The sequence below is a fragment of the Balaenoptera acutorostrata genome, chromosome 7 (genome assembly GCF_949987535.1).
Source record: "Balaenoptera acutorostrata chromosome 7, mBalAcu1.1, whole genome shotgun sequence".
Lineage (NCBI taxonomy): Eukaryota > Metazoa > Chordata > Mammalia > Artiodactyla > Balaenopteridae > Balaenoptera > Balaenoptera acutorostrata.
The window spans coordinates 57,783,133-57,795,888 of NC_080070.1; the positions used below are offsets into that span (position 1 = coordinate 57,783,133).

The 12,756-nt window shown below is 41.4% G+C and overlaps 1 protein-coding gene across 2 annotated transcripts; it reads left to right on the forward strand.

The window, feature by feature from the left end:
* The first annotated feature begins 868 nt into the window (after positions 1 to 868).
* On the forward strand, positions 869 to 11,779 carry GATAD1 (GATA zinc finger domain containing 1). 2 transcript variants are annotated; one of them, XM_057550442.1, is made up of 5 exons: positions 874 to 1,295; positions 2,106 to 2,231; positions 3,837 to 3,896; positions 8,422 to 8,605; positions 10,291 to 11,779. In XM_057550442.1, exons 1-5 carry the CDS (start codon positions 1,044 to 1,046, stop codon positions 10,479 to 10,481), a joined length of 813 nt encoding a protein of 270 aa, XP_057406425.1. In that variant the 5' UTR covers positions 874 to 1,043; the 3' UTR covers positions 10,482 to 11,779. The 2 variants fall into 2 exon arrangements, with proteins under 2 accessions (XP_057406426.1, XP_057406425.1); XM_057550443.1 differs by lacking the exon at positions 2,106 to 2,231 and having other exon boundaries at positions 869 to 1,295.
* Positions 11,780 to 12,756: the final 977 nt, after the last annotated feature.

Genomic DNA, 12,756 nt, shown 5'->3' on the forward strand with positions numbered 1-12,756 from the left:
TCTTCCTCTTCGCCCAGCACTCCACCAACATATTCATCATGATCTGTCCAAGAACATCAAGTCTAGAAAACCCAGGATCTTGAAGACAGGTATGCAACCACTGCTCCACTAAGTGAGGCTGAGGGGTGACTCGTTTCTCTGGCGAGGCCTGTACTGACCAGTGACATTAATAGAGGCTGGATTCTCATGACACCCTTGTCCTGGGCCAGCTGTCCTCGAGTACGGTCCACGGAGGTCCCAAGACCCTTTCTGGGGGTTCTTGGGGCAAATCTGTTCCCCAACAATACCAAACCAGCACTCTGTCCCTGGCGTACGGTTCAGAGGTTACGAACACTGTCATTCAAGGGCCAATGAACGTATGCGTGGCATCTTTGGCTTTAAAATGTTTCAACTCCAAACACACAAATGTCCATGGATATAACCCTTATAAGCAAACGTATTTGGGGGTCTAAATTATAACTTTAAAGAGTGTACAGGGGTCCTAAGTAGGAGTGCCAGATTTAACAAATAAAAATACAGGATGCCCAGTTACATTTGAATTCAGATAAACAACGAATACTGCATGGGATACACTCATATTAAAAAGTTATTCGTTGCTTATCTGAACTTTAGATATACTTGAGCCTTAAGTATTTTAGTAGTCAATCTTAGGCCTAAGACCGGAAAGTCCGCGAACCGTCCTCTGTCCCAGGAGTCCCGGGCGGGGCACTTCCGGTCAGGCGGGCCGGCCTGTGCGCGGGCCCCACCCATCGCCGGAAGCCTCCCCAGGCCAAGGCTCGGCTTTCCTCCCAGGCTAGGCCCCGCCCCGGCCCCGCCTCCCGGCGCCGGGGCCGCTGGGGGCTGGTGAGGGCGGTGGAGCGGAATAGGCTTCCTGCCTCCAGGGGGCGGCGGCCGCGGCCTGGTCCCAGAGTGGACAGCTCGGCGCCGCGCCCGCGCCGCTCTTTCTGTCTTTGGGAGTGACGGGTCGGCCAGCGGGCCGCCGAAGGCCGGCGGTCGCCATTCCCGTGTCGCTGCGCCCGCGGGGGCCGCCCGAGCCGGCCACGATGCCACTGGGCCTGAAGCCCACCTGCAGCGTCTGCAAGACCACATCGTCCTCCATGTGGAAGAAGGGCCCGCAGGGGGAGATCCTCTGCCACCACTGCACGGGCCGGGGCGGCGCGGGCGGCGGGGGCGCCGGCTCGGGGGCGGCCGGCGGGACGGGGGGCAGTGGCGGCGGTGGCGGCTTCGGCGCGGCGACCTTCGCCAGCACCTCGGCCGCCCCTCCGCAGAGCAACGGGGGCGGGGGCGGCAAGCAGGTGAGCTCCTCCGGCCCCTCCCTCCGGCGGAGGTCAACCGGGCGCTTGGCGGGCGGAGGCCGGGTGGGCGCGGCGGAGGGGGCGGGCGGGCGGGGGCCTCCCGGGATTGCCGTGCTCATACTGGGCCGGGCCGCCCCTTCCCATCCCGGTTGAGAACATGGTCTTTGGTTCGGCCCATTCTCAGCACCTTTTCTTGTGAGAAATTGAAAGGCTAGAGAAGCAAGAAAAGTGAAAACGCTTCAGAAATCCCCCCATTGTAATGTTTTGAATAGCAACCAGACATCTCAGTATACACACGTATACATAGAGATGTCAGCAGGGTCATGCTACTGGACCTCTTTACCTGTTAATAAAGTTCATTTTGTCATAATGTCGTGTTATTAAGATTATCATGTCATCATTTTCAATGGCAGCATAAGTATTACATTGCAGGAGGTGGCATACCAAACCCGTTCTCTGGCGTAGGAGAGTTGAGTTTTTAAGCATTTTTCTGTTATAAACACAACCGATGAATAGTTCTTGCCTTGGCCTGGACTGACTTACTCTTGTTGCTGCCCCTTGACCTATTACAAGTAGCTCACACATTTTTGGATGCTCTGGAGATGCTTGCCTAAGGCTCTCCCTGTTTGAATTAGGCCAGTTCGCGTGATTACCCGGCATAAAAAGAAAAGGTGCACTCTTACTTAATTTTTAAATGATCGTTTAAAGTGCATACTCTGGGATCCTTGTAAGATGTTTGTATCGGGACAGCAACCTTTCTGCACTTTTTATTTCTTTCTCTTTTTTGTTCTTTAATTGTTTATGTAACAGAGTAAGCAGGAAATTCACAGGAGGTCTGCTCGGCTCAGAAACACTAAATACAAATCTGCTCCAGCTGCTGAAAAGAAAGTTTCCACTAAAGGAAAAGGGAGAAGACATATTTTTAAATTAAAAAATGTAAGATGATTGTGGACAGTGTCTTGTACTGTAATGGCATTGTGTGTGTAGTGTGTCCTGCCACTGCCTTCATCTCTCATCCCTGAACTTGGACTCTGCTCTTGGCAGCTATTCTGCAGTGTTCTGGGGACTGGTCCAGACTTTCTAAAAGAGAGTGAGCTCTGTTGTAGGAGGCTTACTGTTTATAAAGTTAATAAAACTCTTTCTCTGTTTTTTTAACTTTTATTTTTTTCTCTGGGAAATATAAAATATTCTAAAAGAAACCTAAACCTCGAGCGCATTTTACTGGATTCTCTGGTAAGGATGAGATGGGGTTGTAGTTCTTGGTGTGGCCAGGTATACTGGGAAAACTTTTTTTTATTTCATTCTTAAAGCTCTAAGTAAGTAATAATACTGGAACTCATTCATTTCCATATTTGTTTGTTATTATGGCCCCAGAAGACGTTTCTTACTGATTTATAATGATCAACTTGATGAATATGAATGAAAAATTTTACTAAATCTTTATCTCTTCTTCTATAAGAAAATAGATGGTCGAAAGACTTGTGCGGGGGTAGTGGAAAGCATATTTTTGTTGCAGTAAATTCTCATTGTTTTTGTAAATACAAGGGACAGTGGTCAAACACAACGGGCAATGCATTATATACTATTTTTTTAAAACCACAGTATGGTACTCTTTGCTTTCAGAACAGGAATGCTTCACTTACCAGTGAAGGCATTTCTGAAGTTGGGTGTGTTCATTTAAAAAACTCAGAGAGGCCTTGCGTTATATTCTTGTGCAGATTGTGGACCCTTTTTCTTGTTCAGAATAGTTGCCCCTAATTTATTTAAGATTTTTATAATTCAGTTTTCTAAAATGAGGTGTTTATTGACTAGACAAAACATGTAAATATTGGATTATAGTTGTATACACTTAAATGCTCTTAAACACGTTTTCCTCTGAAGTATGGTGGAATATGTTCTCTGCCAGTATTTTAATATCAATTTCTCTAACAACCCCTTTCTTCAGGGATAATACCAAGACATATTTGGGAAGGCCTAGTTACTGTGTTGTGGCGTGAAAGTGTGTGTTACAGCTTAGGAAGGAATTTCAATGATGGTTGAGTGGTGGCAAGTTACTAAGAACTCCCAAGAAAGTTTCCTTTGGCCTTGGTTCAGGCTTGCTAGAAAATTAGTTCTGATGATACTGTCATAACTAGTTCCATAGTTAAGTGGAGATGGAAAATGAGGAGACACGTTTTTTATTATTCCCACCTCCGTCATGCTCAGGCCATTAGAGCCAGATTTTTTTATAACTAGGATGTGTAATAAAGCTCTGAGAGGGCTTCTGTTAGATTTCAGCCACATAGTCAGGAGCCGGTCCTTTGGGGCTCAGCAATTTTTAAGGTAAAGGTAGCAGAAGTATTCGGACCAGGCTTTGCCACAACGATCAGAAAAGCTTTTTTTTTTTTTTTCCTTTTTTACTGCAGTTCTTGTCACCAAACAACAACTTTAGTATTTCTTAAATTACAGAACTCTCATATATGGCTGGAAAAATGCCTGTACACGCTACACACACACACACACTACGAATGTGCTAATATTTTTACTTTTGTTTTTTCACAGCCCATCAAAGCCCCTGAGTCAGTTTCCACCATAATCACTGCAGAATCAATCTTCTACAAGGTGAGCATCTGTAGTTACTGAAGGAAGGTTTGAATTTATTGTATAATGTGCTACTAAAATGCTGGGTTAGTCTAAAAGTCTCTGCTACTCTGTATAAGGTGTGATTGTGGTTTTTGCTCCTTTCTAAGCTATTTTTCCCTGTAGGTGGCTATTATAAAACATCTCATCCAGAGCTGAGTTGGGAGAGGAAGTTGCCTATTGAAATACGATATGAGGATCTTAAGTATTTTTTAATGTAGATTATGGGAATCGTTTTTAAAATGAAAATGTATGCTGTGGAGCCATTGAGTATGATGCTTGCTGTGGGTTTGTCATACATGGCCTTTATTATGTTGAGATAGGTTCCCTCTATGCCCATTTTCTGGAGAGCTTTTATCATAAATAGGTGATGAATTTTGTCAGAAGCTTTTTCTGCATCTATTGAGATGATCATATAGTTTTTATTCCTTAATTTGTTAAGGTGGTGTATCACATTGATTGATTTGCATGTATTGAAGAATCCTTGCATCCCTTGGATAAATCCCACTTGATCATGGTGTATGACACTTTTAATGTGCTGTTGGATTCTGTTTGCTAGTATTTTGTTCACGATTTTTGCATCTATGTTCATCAGTGATATTGGTCTATAATTTTCTTTTTTTGTGATATCTTTTTCTGGTTTTGGTATCAGGGTGATGGTGGCTTCGTAAAATGAATTTGGGAGTGTTTCTCCCTCTGCAACTTTTTGGAAGAGTTTGAGAAGGATTGGTGTTGGCTCTTCTCTAAATGTTTGTTAGAATTCGCCTGTGAAGCCGTCAGGTCCTGGACTTTTGTTTGTTGGAAGATTTTTAATTATGGTTTCAATTTCATTACTTGTGATAGGTCTGTTTATATTTTCTAATTCTTCCTGGTTCAGTATCCCAAAATTGTACCTTTCCAAGAATTTGTCCATTTCTTCGTGGTTGTCCATTTTATTGGCATACAGTTGTTTGTAGTAGTCTCTTTAATCCTTTGTATTTCTGCAGTGTCAGTTGTGATTTCTCCGTTTTCATTTCTAATTTTATTGATTTGTGTCCTCTCCCTTTTTTTCTTGATGAGTCTGGCTAAGGGTTTATCAATTTTGTTTATCTTCTCAAAGAACCAGCTTTCACTTTTATTGATCTTTGCTATTGTTTTCTTCATTTCTGTTTATTTCTGCTCTTTATGATTTCTTTCTTTCTATTGACTTTGGGTTTTCTTTGTTCTTCTTTCTCTAGTTGTTTTAAGTGTAGGGTTAGATTGTTTATTTGAGATTTTTCTTGTTTCTTGAGGTGAGATTGTATTGCTATAAAGTTCCCTCTTAGAACTTCTTTTGCTGCGTCCCATAGGTTTTGGGTCTTCGTGTTTTCATTGTCATTTGTTTCTATGTATTTTTTAATTTCTTCTTTGATTTCTTCAGTGATCTCTTGGTTATTTAGTAGCGCACTGTTTAGCCTCCATGTATTTGTGGTTTTTACAGTTTTTTTTTCCTGTAATTGATTTCCACTCTTATAGCATTGTGGTCAGAAAAGAAGCTTGATACGATTTCAATTTTCTTAAATTTTCCCAGGCTGGATTTGTGACTCAAGATGTGATCTGTCCTGGAGAATGTTCCATGTGCTCTTGAGAAGAAAGTGTATTCTGCCACTTTTGGGTGGAATGTTCTGTAAATATCAATTAGATCTATCTGGTCTATTGTATCATTTAAAGCTTGTGTTTATTTATTTTCTGATTGGATGATCTGTCCACTGGTGTAAGTGGGGTGTTAAATTCCCCTACTCTTATGTGTTACTGTCGATTTCTCCTTTCATGGTTGTTAGCATTTGCCTTATGTATTGAGGTGCTCCTATGTTGGGTGCATAAACATTTATAATTGTTATACCTTCTTCTTGGATTGATCCTTTGATCATTATGTAGTGTCCTTCCTTATCTCTTGTAACAGTCTTTATTATAAGGTCTATTTCATCTGATATGAGTATTGCTACTCCAGCTTTCTTTTGATTTCCATTTGCATGGAATATCTTTTTCCATGCCTTCACTTTCAGTCTGTATGTGTCCCTAGGTCTGAAGTGGGTCTCTTGTAGACAACGTATATATGGGTCTTGTTTTTGTACCCATTCAGCCAGTCTGTGTCTTTTGGTTGGGGCATTTAATCCATTTACATTCATGGTTATTATTGATATGTATGTTCCTATTACCATTTTCTTAATTGTTTTGGGTTTGTTTTTGTGGGTCTTTTTCTTCTCTTGTGTTTCCCGCTTAGAAAAGTTTCTTTAGTATTTGTTGTAGCACTGGTTTGGTGGTGCTGAATTCTCTTAGCTTTTGCTTGTCTGAAAAGCTTTTGACTTCTCAATGGAATCTGAATGAGATCCTTGCTGTGTAGAGTAATCTTGGTTGTAGGTTTTTCTCTTTCATCACTTTAAGTATATCCTGCCACTCCCTTCTGGCCTACAGAGTTTCTGCTGCAAAATCAGCTGATAACCTTATGAGGATTCCTTTGTATGTTATTTTTTGTTTTTCCCTTGCTGCTTTTAGATATTTAGATATTTCCCTTGCTTTTTTTAGATATTTTTTCTTTGAATTTAAATTTTGTTAGTTTGATTAATATGTGTCTTGGTGTGTTTTTCCTAGGGTTTATCCTGTATGGGACTCTGTGTGCTTTCTGGACATGAGTGATTATTTCCTTTCCCATGTTAGGGAAGTTTTCAACTGTAATCTCTTCAAATATTTTCTCAGACCCTTTTTTTTTCTCTTCTTCTTATGGAACTCCTATAATTCGAATGTTGGTGCATTTAGTGTTGTCCCAGAGGTCTCTGAGATTGTCTTCAAGTCTTTTCATTCTTTTTTCTTTCTTCTGCTCCTCGGCAGTTATTTCCACCATTTTGTCTTCCAGCTCACTTATTCGTTCTTCTGCCTCCGTTATTCTGTTACTGATTCCTTCTAGTGTATTTTTCATTTCAGTTGTGTTGTTCATCTCTGTTTGTTTGTTCTTTAGTTCTAGATCTTTGTTAAACATTTCTTGTATTTTCTCAACTCGTTCCTCCATTCTATTTCCAAGATTCTGGATCATCTTTACTGTCATTACTTTGAATTCTTTTTCAGGTAGATTGCCTATTGCCTCTTCATTTATTTGGTTTTTTAGGTTTTTACCTTGCTCCTTCATCTGTGACATATTTTTTTGCCATCTCATTTTTTTTTTTTTTTTTAATGAGTGGGATTGTGTTCCTGTCTTACTGGTTGTTTGGCCTGAGGCTTCCAACACTGGAATTTATAGGCTATTGGGTAGAGATGGGTCTTGGTGCTGAGATGAGTAACTCCGTGAGACCTCACTCCGATGAATATTCCCTGAGGTCTGAGGTTCTCTGTTAGTCCAGTGGTTTGGACTTGGAGCTCCACTGCAGGAGCTTTGGCCCGACCCCAGGCTCGTGAACCAAGATCCCACAAGCCGCCTGGAGTGGAAAAAAAAAGAAAAAAAGAACAATAACAAAGTAAAAAATAAAATTAGACTAGGAAACTAACAGATATGTTAGGAAGAATATAAAATAAAAATATAGATTAATCAACAACTGGAAGGTACATCAGTACCACAATAGTAAAAAAAGAGGAGGAGGGAAAAGAAATAAAAAAGGAGGGGTGTGGGAAGGCCTTGGCTGTGGAGGGTGGGGCCTAAGCAAGGATGAAGTTTGGGTGGTGGGCAGGGCCTATGCTTAGGACCCACAGGGCTGGAAAAGGCCCTGGGGGCTGTGGGGGGTGGGGCTTAGGCTCAAGGAACAGAAGGGGTCCAGGCATGCCCCCCCACCCCTGGTCTCAGAGGGCAGGGGACCTCCTCTGGGAGCCCAGCAGGCTTCCTGGGCTCGAGTGGGCTGGGCAAATGCCCTCCTCTCCTCTCCTGCTCCTCCAGTCTGGGAGGGCCCCTCCCCCATGCCTCTCCTGATCTCCCCGGCCTCCCTCCTATGGCCCCAAGGACCCACGCGGCCTGGAGGGGGGTTTGGAGGGCAGGGGACCAGCCTGGGAGCTCAGCAGGCTCCTCATGCCCAAGTGGGTGGGGCAGTTGCCCTCCACTCCTCTCCCGCTCCTCCCGGAGGGCCCCTCCCACCTGCCTCCTGTTCTCCCCTTGGCTGCCCTCCTATGCCCCCAAGGACCCACGAGACCTGGAGGGGGCTTTGGAGTGCAGGGGACGGGCCTGGGAGCTCAGCAGGCTCCCAGGGCCCGAGGGGGCAGGGCAATCGCCCTCCGCTCCTTTCCCGCTCTTCCTGGAGAGTCCCTCCCACCTGCCTCTCCTGATCTGCCCCGCCTCAGGGGCGCCAATCCTGTCTGGCTTCCACTTCTCCTCCCCCCTCAGTCCCCCTACGTCCTACCAGTTCACTTTGGGGTTCCTCCCGTCTCCTTGGGCGTCAGAGTCCCCCACCATTGGCCGGCAGGCGCCCTAGTTGTGGGGAGACGCTAACTCCACGTCTTCCCACACCACCATCTTGACTCCACCTCCTATTTTTATTTTAAATATGGGGTTATCTTCTACTTCCCCCAGGGAGTCTATTACCAAATTGGAGATGTTGTTTCTGTAATTGACGAACAAGATGGAAAACCCTACTATGCTCAGATCAGGGGTTTTATCCAGGACCAGTATTGTGAGAAGAGTGCAGCACTGACGTGGCTCATTCCCACTCTCTCTAGCCCCAGGGACCAATTTGATCCTGCATCCTACATCATAGGTGAGTTTGACAGGTACAGACAGGTTCTTGAACCCAGTTAATTTTCCATTCTTATGTGAAAGTATATTCATCTGCTTGGGCTGCCATGACAAAATACCATAAACTGAGTGGGCTAAACAACAGAAATTTATTTTCTCACAGTTCTGGAGGCTGGAAGTCCTAAGGTGCTGTCAGGGTGGGTTTCTGGTGAGAGCTCTCTTCCTGGCTTGTAGACAGCCACCTTTTCTCACACGGGCTTTCCTCTGTGTGTGTGCACTCATGGCATCTCTTCCTCTTCTTATAAGGACACCAGTCCTGTTGGATTAGAGCCCCACCCTTATGGCTTCATTTAACCTTAATTCTCTCTCTAAAGGCCCTATCTCCAAATATTATCACATTAGGGATTAGGACTTCAACATATGAATTTGGCGAGATACAATTCAGTCCATAACAGAGAAGCGTTAAGTACAAAAAAGTAGAGATTATTATAGAAAATATGAAATTTATATAGCTGGGGTTTGAGGGCTATACGTTACTTTGAGTTCCGGGGCAGTACGCACGTACTAAAATGCTGTGTGGATAAGACTTTTCCGAGTGACCCAGGGTTAAACTCTATTAAAAGAATTTATTGCTCAAGAACTAGGTTATTTAGGTAACATATAAAAATTTACTCAAAATTGATTTCTAGAGGAACTGTCACATTTATGTCTAAGATTTTACAAATTCTCATTATGTGTTCCTCTAGATGTCACACACATCATCCTAGACCTTTTGCAACCTTTTATATCATTGTTGGTAGTTGAAATGGCAGCCACTGTACTCATTAATTTCAAGGCTGACCAAAGAATTGGTTCTTGACATAGACTCACAAGAAGAAGTTGTTGATAAATAGAATTTTGAAAGTGTTCAGAGTTTTAAAATTACCCCAAACTTTTCAACCTTTCTGCAATGGGCATATGTTACTTTTGCATTCTAAGAAAAAAGATGCAAAAGGTTTTTTTCAGAGAGAACTCAAGGACAAGTAAAGTACCACTATTATTCCCAGCTGAATGTCAAGTTTGATACATGACCAAGCAGTTTTAGTCTTCTGCTTGTAAGTATTGATACATAGAAGAGTGAACTTTCATTAACCTGTTCTATCAGACAGGATTGTCAGCAGAGGCAGTAACATGACTGAATCACCTCTAGGACTTCTGTCTCACCTCCTCTTCCTAATCCTCAGATTGTAAAGGAGACAGCATAGCATAAAGGTTCAGAGCACAGACTCTGGAACTAGACTGTCTGGGTTCCTAGGACAGCCACTTACTAACTATGTGATCTCGGACAGGTTCCTTGATCTCTCTTGCCTTATTTCCTCATGTAAAATGGGAATAATAATAGTGCCTAACTCAGAGGGTTGTTGTGAGGATTCAAAGTATTGATATATATATCAAGTACTTAGAACAGTGTCGACATAATAAACACTATATAAGGCTAAATATTATTTTTAGAATCCTTTCTATATTGAGTTATATTTTGGGGAGAATGCTATATTCCTTAAGCAGTTAAAGCAGAAAAAAATGAAGGAAAGTAACTTCAAAATAATATATGTTTCAAGGGCTAATGTCAAGTTACCACCAGACCAGTTTCTCCTAGTATCTAGGAATTTTAACATTTTATGGAAATGATATATATCTTCAAAAATGTGAATGTTGGCTGCCTTCTAGGACCAGAGGAGGATCTTCCAAGGAAGATGGAATACTTGGAATTTGTTTGTCATGCACCTTCTGAATATTTTAAGTCACGTTCATCACCATTTCCCACAGTTCCCACCAGACCAGAGAAGGGCTATATATGGACTCATGTTGGACCTACTCCTGCAATAACTATTAAGGAAACAGTTGCCAACCATTTGTAGTTTAAAAAGTGAACATGGATTTCCAGTTGTCTTGTATTTGTACTACCGTAAGACATGCCACATGTTTCTTTAATGAAATTCTTGGATGGAAAAATGACTAAAAAGTTTTTTCTCTACTGCCCAGTAATCATTAGCTTGTTTATTACTAGTCACTTAGAAAATTAAAAGAGATAGAAAAGAATTAAATATATTTTGAAGTTAAATATTACATACACCTTAAGTGTGTGTATCCTCCCAGGCAAAGACTGTAATTTCCAAGGAGACCATTAGGAACAGGTAGTATCTATTTTTCTCCATAATTTATTTCTAGAAACTCATAAAATGGATTGTATTTTTCTACAAGAATAAAATATTAATTAAGGTTTGAATTTCTAACCAAGGGCTGAATCAAATAAAATGTAGCCGTGATCAACAGTATCTATCACCAAGTTAAAAAAAAGCTTTATTTTATCATCTAGAAAATGCTGTGACAGACTGTTGGCTGCTTTAACCTTAAGGAAAGTGATTGGTGGATGATGTTATTAGCCTAGGCTCTTTAAAACTTCCATCCAGTTCTTCTGTAGTAAGCAGGGATTCAGAATCATTTGGTTGATCTTAGTAGAGCTGCTCTTCACTGCTGTCACCTACCTTCTCTGTCAGAGCGAGGCTTGATCAAAACATTAAGTTTATAGTTCAGACAGACAAATTCACTAAAAACACACAGGAAACGTACTGTCCAGGCATCCCTGAGCAGTAGTTTCTTGACCACCATTAGAACAAACGTTGGGCAGTCATAAAAATGATTAATCATTAGCACTGATATCTAAAAAAAGCCCACCCCAAAGTTAAAACCATCTGCTGTGTACTCATACTAACAGGCCTAAAACAATGTCTGGGACTTAGAAGTCCAGGCACAGGAATTCTATTCAGAATTCAGGGACAGGTTTTACTTCAAGTGTAGGTCAGCTAAGTAAGGGAGCAACAATTTAAAAGAGGGAAGAAGTGGGATTTGCACACACTTGCTTCCTCTCCTGTTCTGACTGGACCATTATTTCTCAACCCCAGCAAAATTTGTCAGGATCTAATTTAATTATGATGATTTTGAATTGGAGGAGTTTTAACTGTTACCCTTTTTCTACACAGTTAATGTTTGTATGTTGTAAGGAAGTTATGGTTTGTATGTTGTAGATAGATAGCTCTATGTACGTAGTTATCTCTCTCTTCACAAAAGTTATAGTAAAATTGATTGTAAATACCATTGTAAATAACTAAATGCTAATATTCAGACTTTTGGATTAAAATGTATTTTTCACAATGTATTTACTTTGGATTTATTTCATGCATTTATTTATTTCGTTTAAACAATTAAATAGGGCTTTCTACCACAAAATGGTGTAAATAGAAGACACCACTGTTGCAGTACTCCTAATTTGGAATGACAGATTCGTCGTCAGTATGTAATAGATATTAGGAAACTCAAAGAATGGCTGATAGATCAAATGAACACTTAACACAAGGTATTTATTAAAATGAAATATTTAAAAACCAGTGTATATATGGACCATTTGTTTATAAATCCTAGATACTTGTGTAATATCTTTTAAAATAAAGATCGAATTTTCATATTCCTCCTTAACAAACACCAAATGGCTCCTGTTACTCACAGCGTAGATCCATAGCTTTTCTCCTGTGATGGAAGGCCTGCGCTGGTGTGGCCCCAGACTATGTTCCCAGCCTTGTCGCCAAGCGGGTGAGAGGCTGAGGCAGTGCTCTCCTCCACTTCAAATCCACCTTCCTTTTCAGACTGCCTGCCCTGCTGATTTTAGGCCCCAGCCCAGACTCAGAAGCAGAAACCTTATACAGACTGTTCAGCGAGCTCCCACAGTTGTGTAAGGTAAAATCTCTATAATAGATACTTTATTCTGTTTCATTCCTAGTGGCTCTGTTTCTCTAATCAAATCCTGACTGGTACAGTTACTGAGACACTGAAAGATAAAGCAAGAAACTGCTCTTTTTCGTTACAAGCTATTTAGAGTTACTTGGCCTTCTTTTTATAAAAACTATGTACATGTATTACTTTGATAAATTTTTTTAAATTGAAAAGTAATGATATCACAAAGGGAAAGATGAATAGATTGTATTATAAAAAACTTTAATTTCTAACTGTCAAAATGTGTATACAAAATTAAAAACCAAACAACTCTCTTTTTCTCTCTTTTTTCTGTTAAAGAAGTGGGAATCATTAACCAGTATTTCTTATTCAACATGACAGACTGGCATGAATTAATTACCCAGT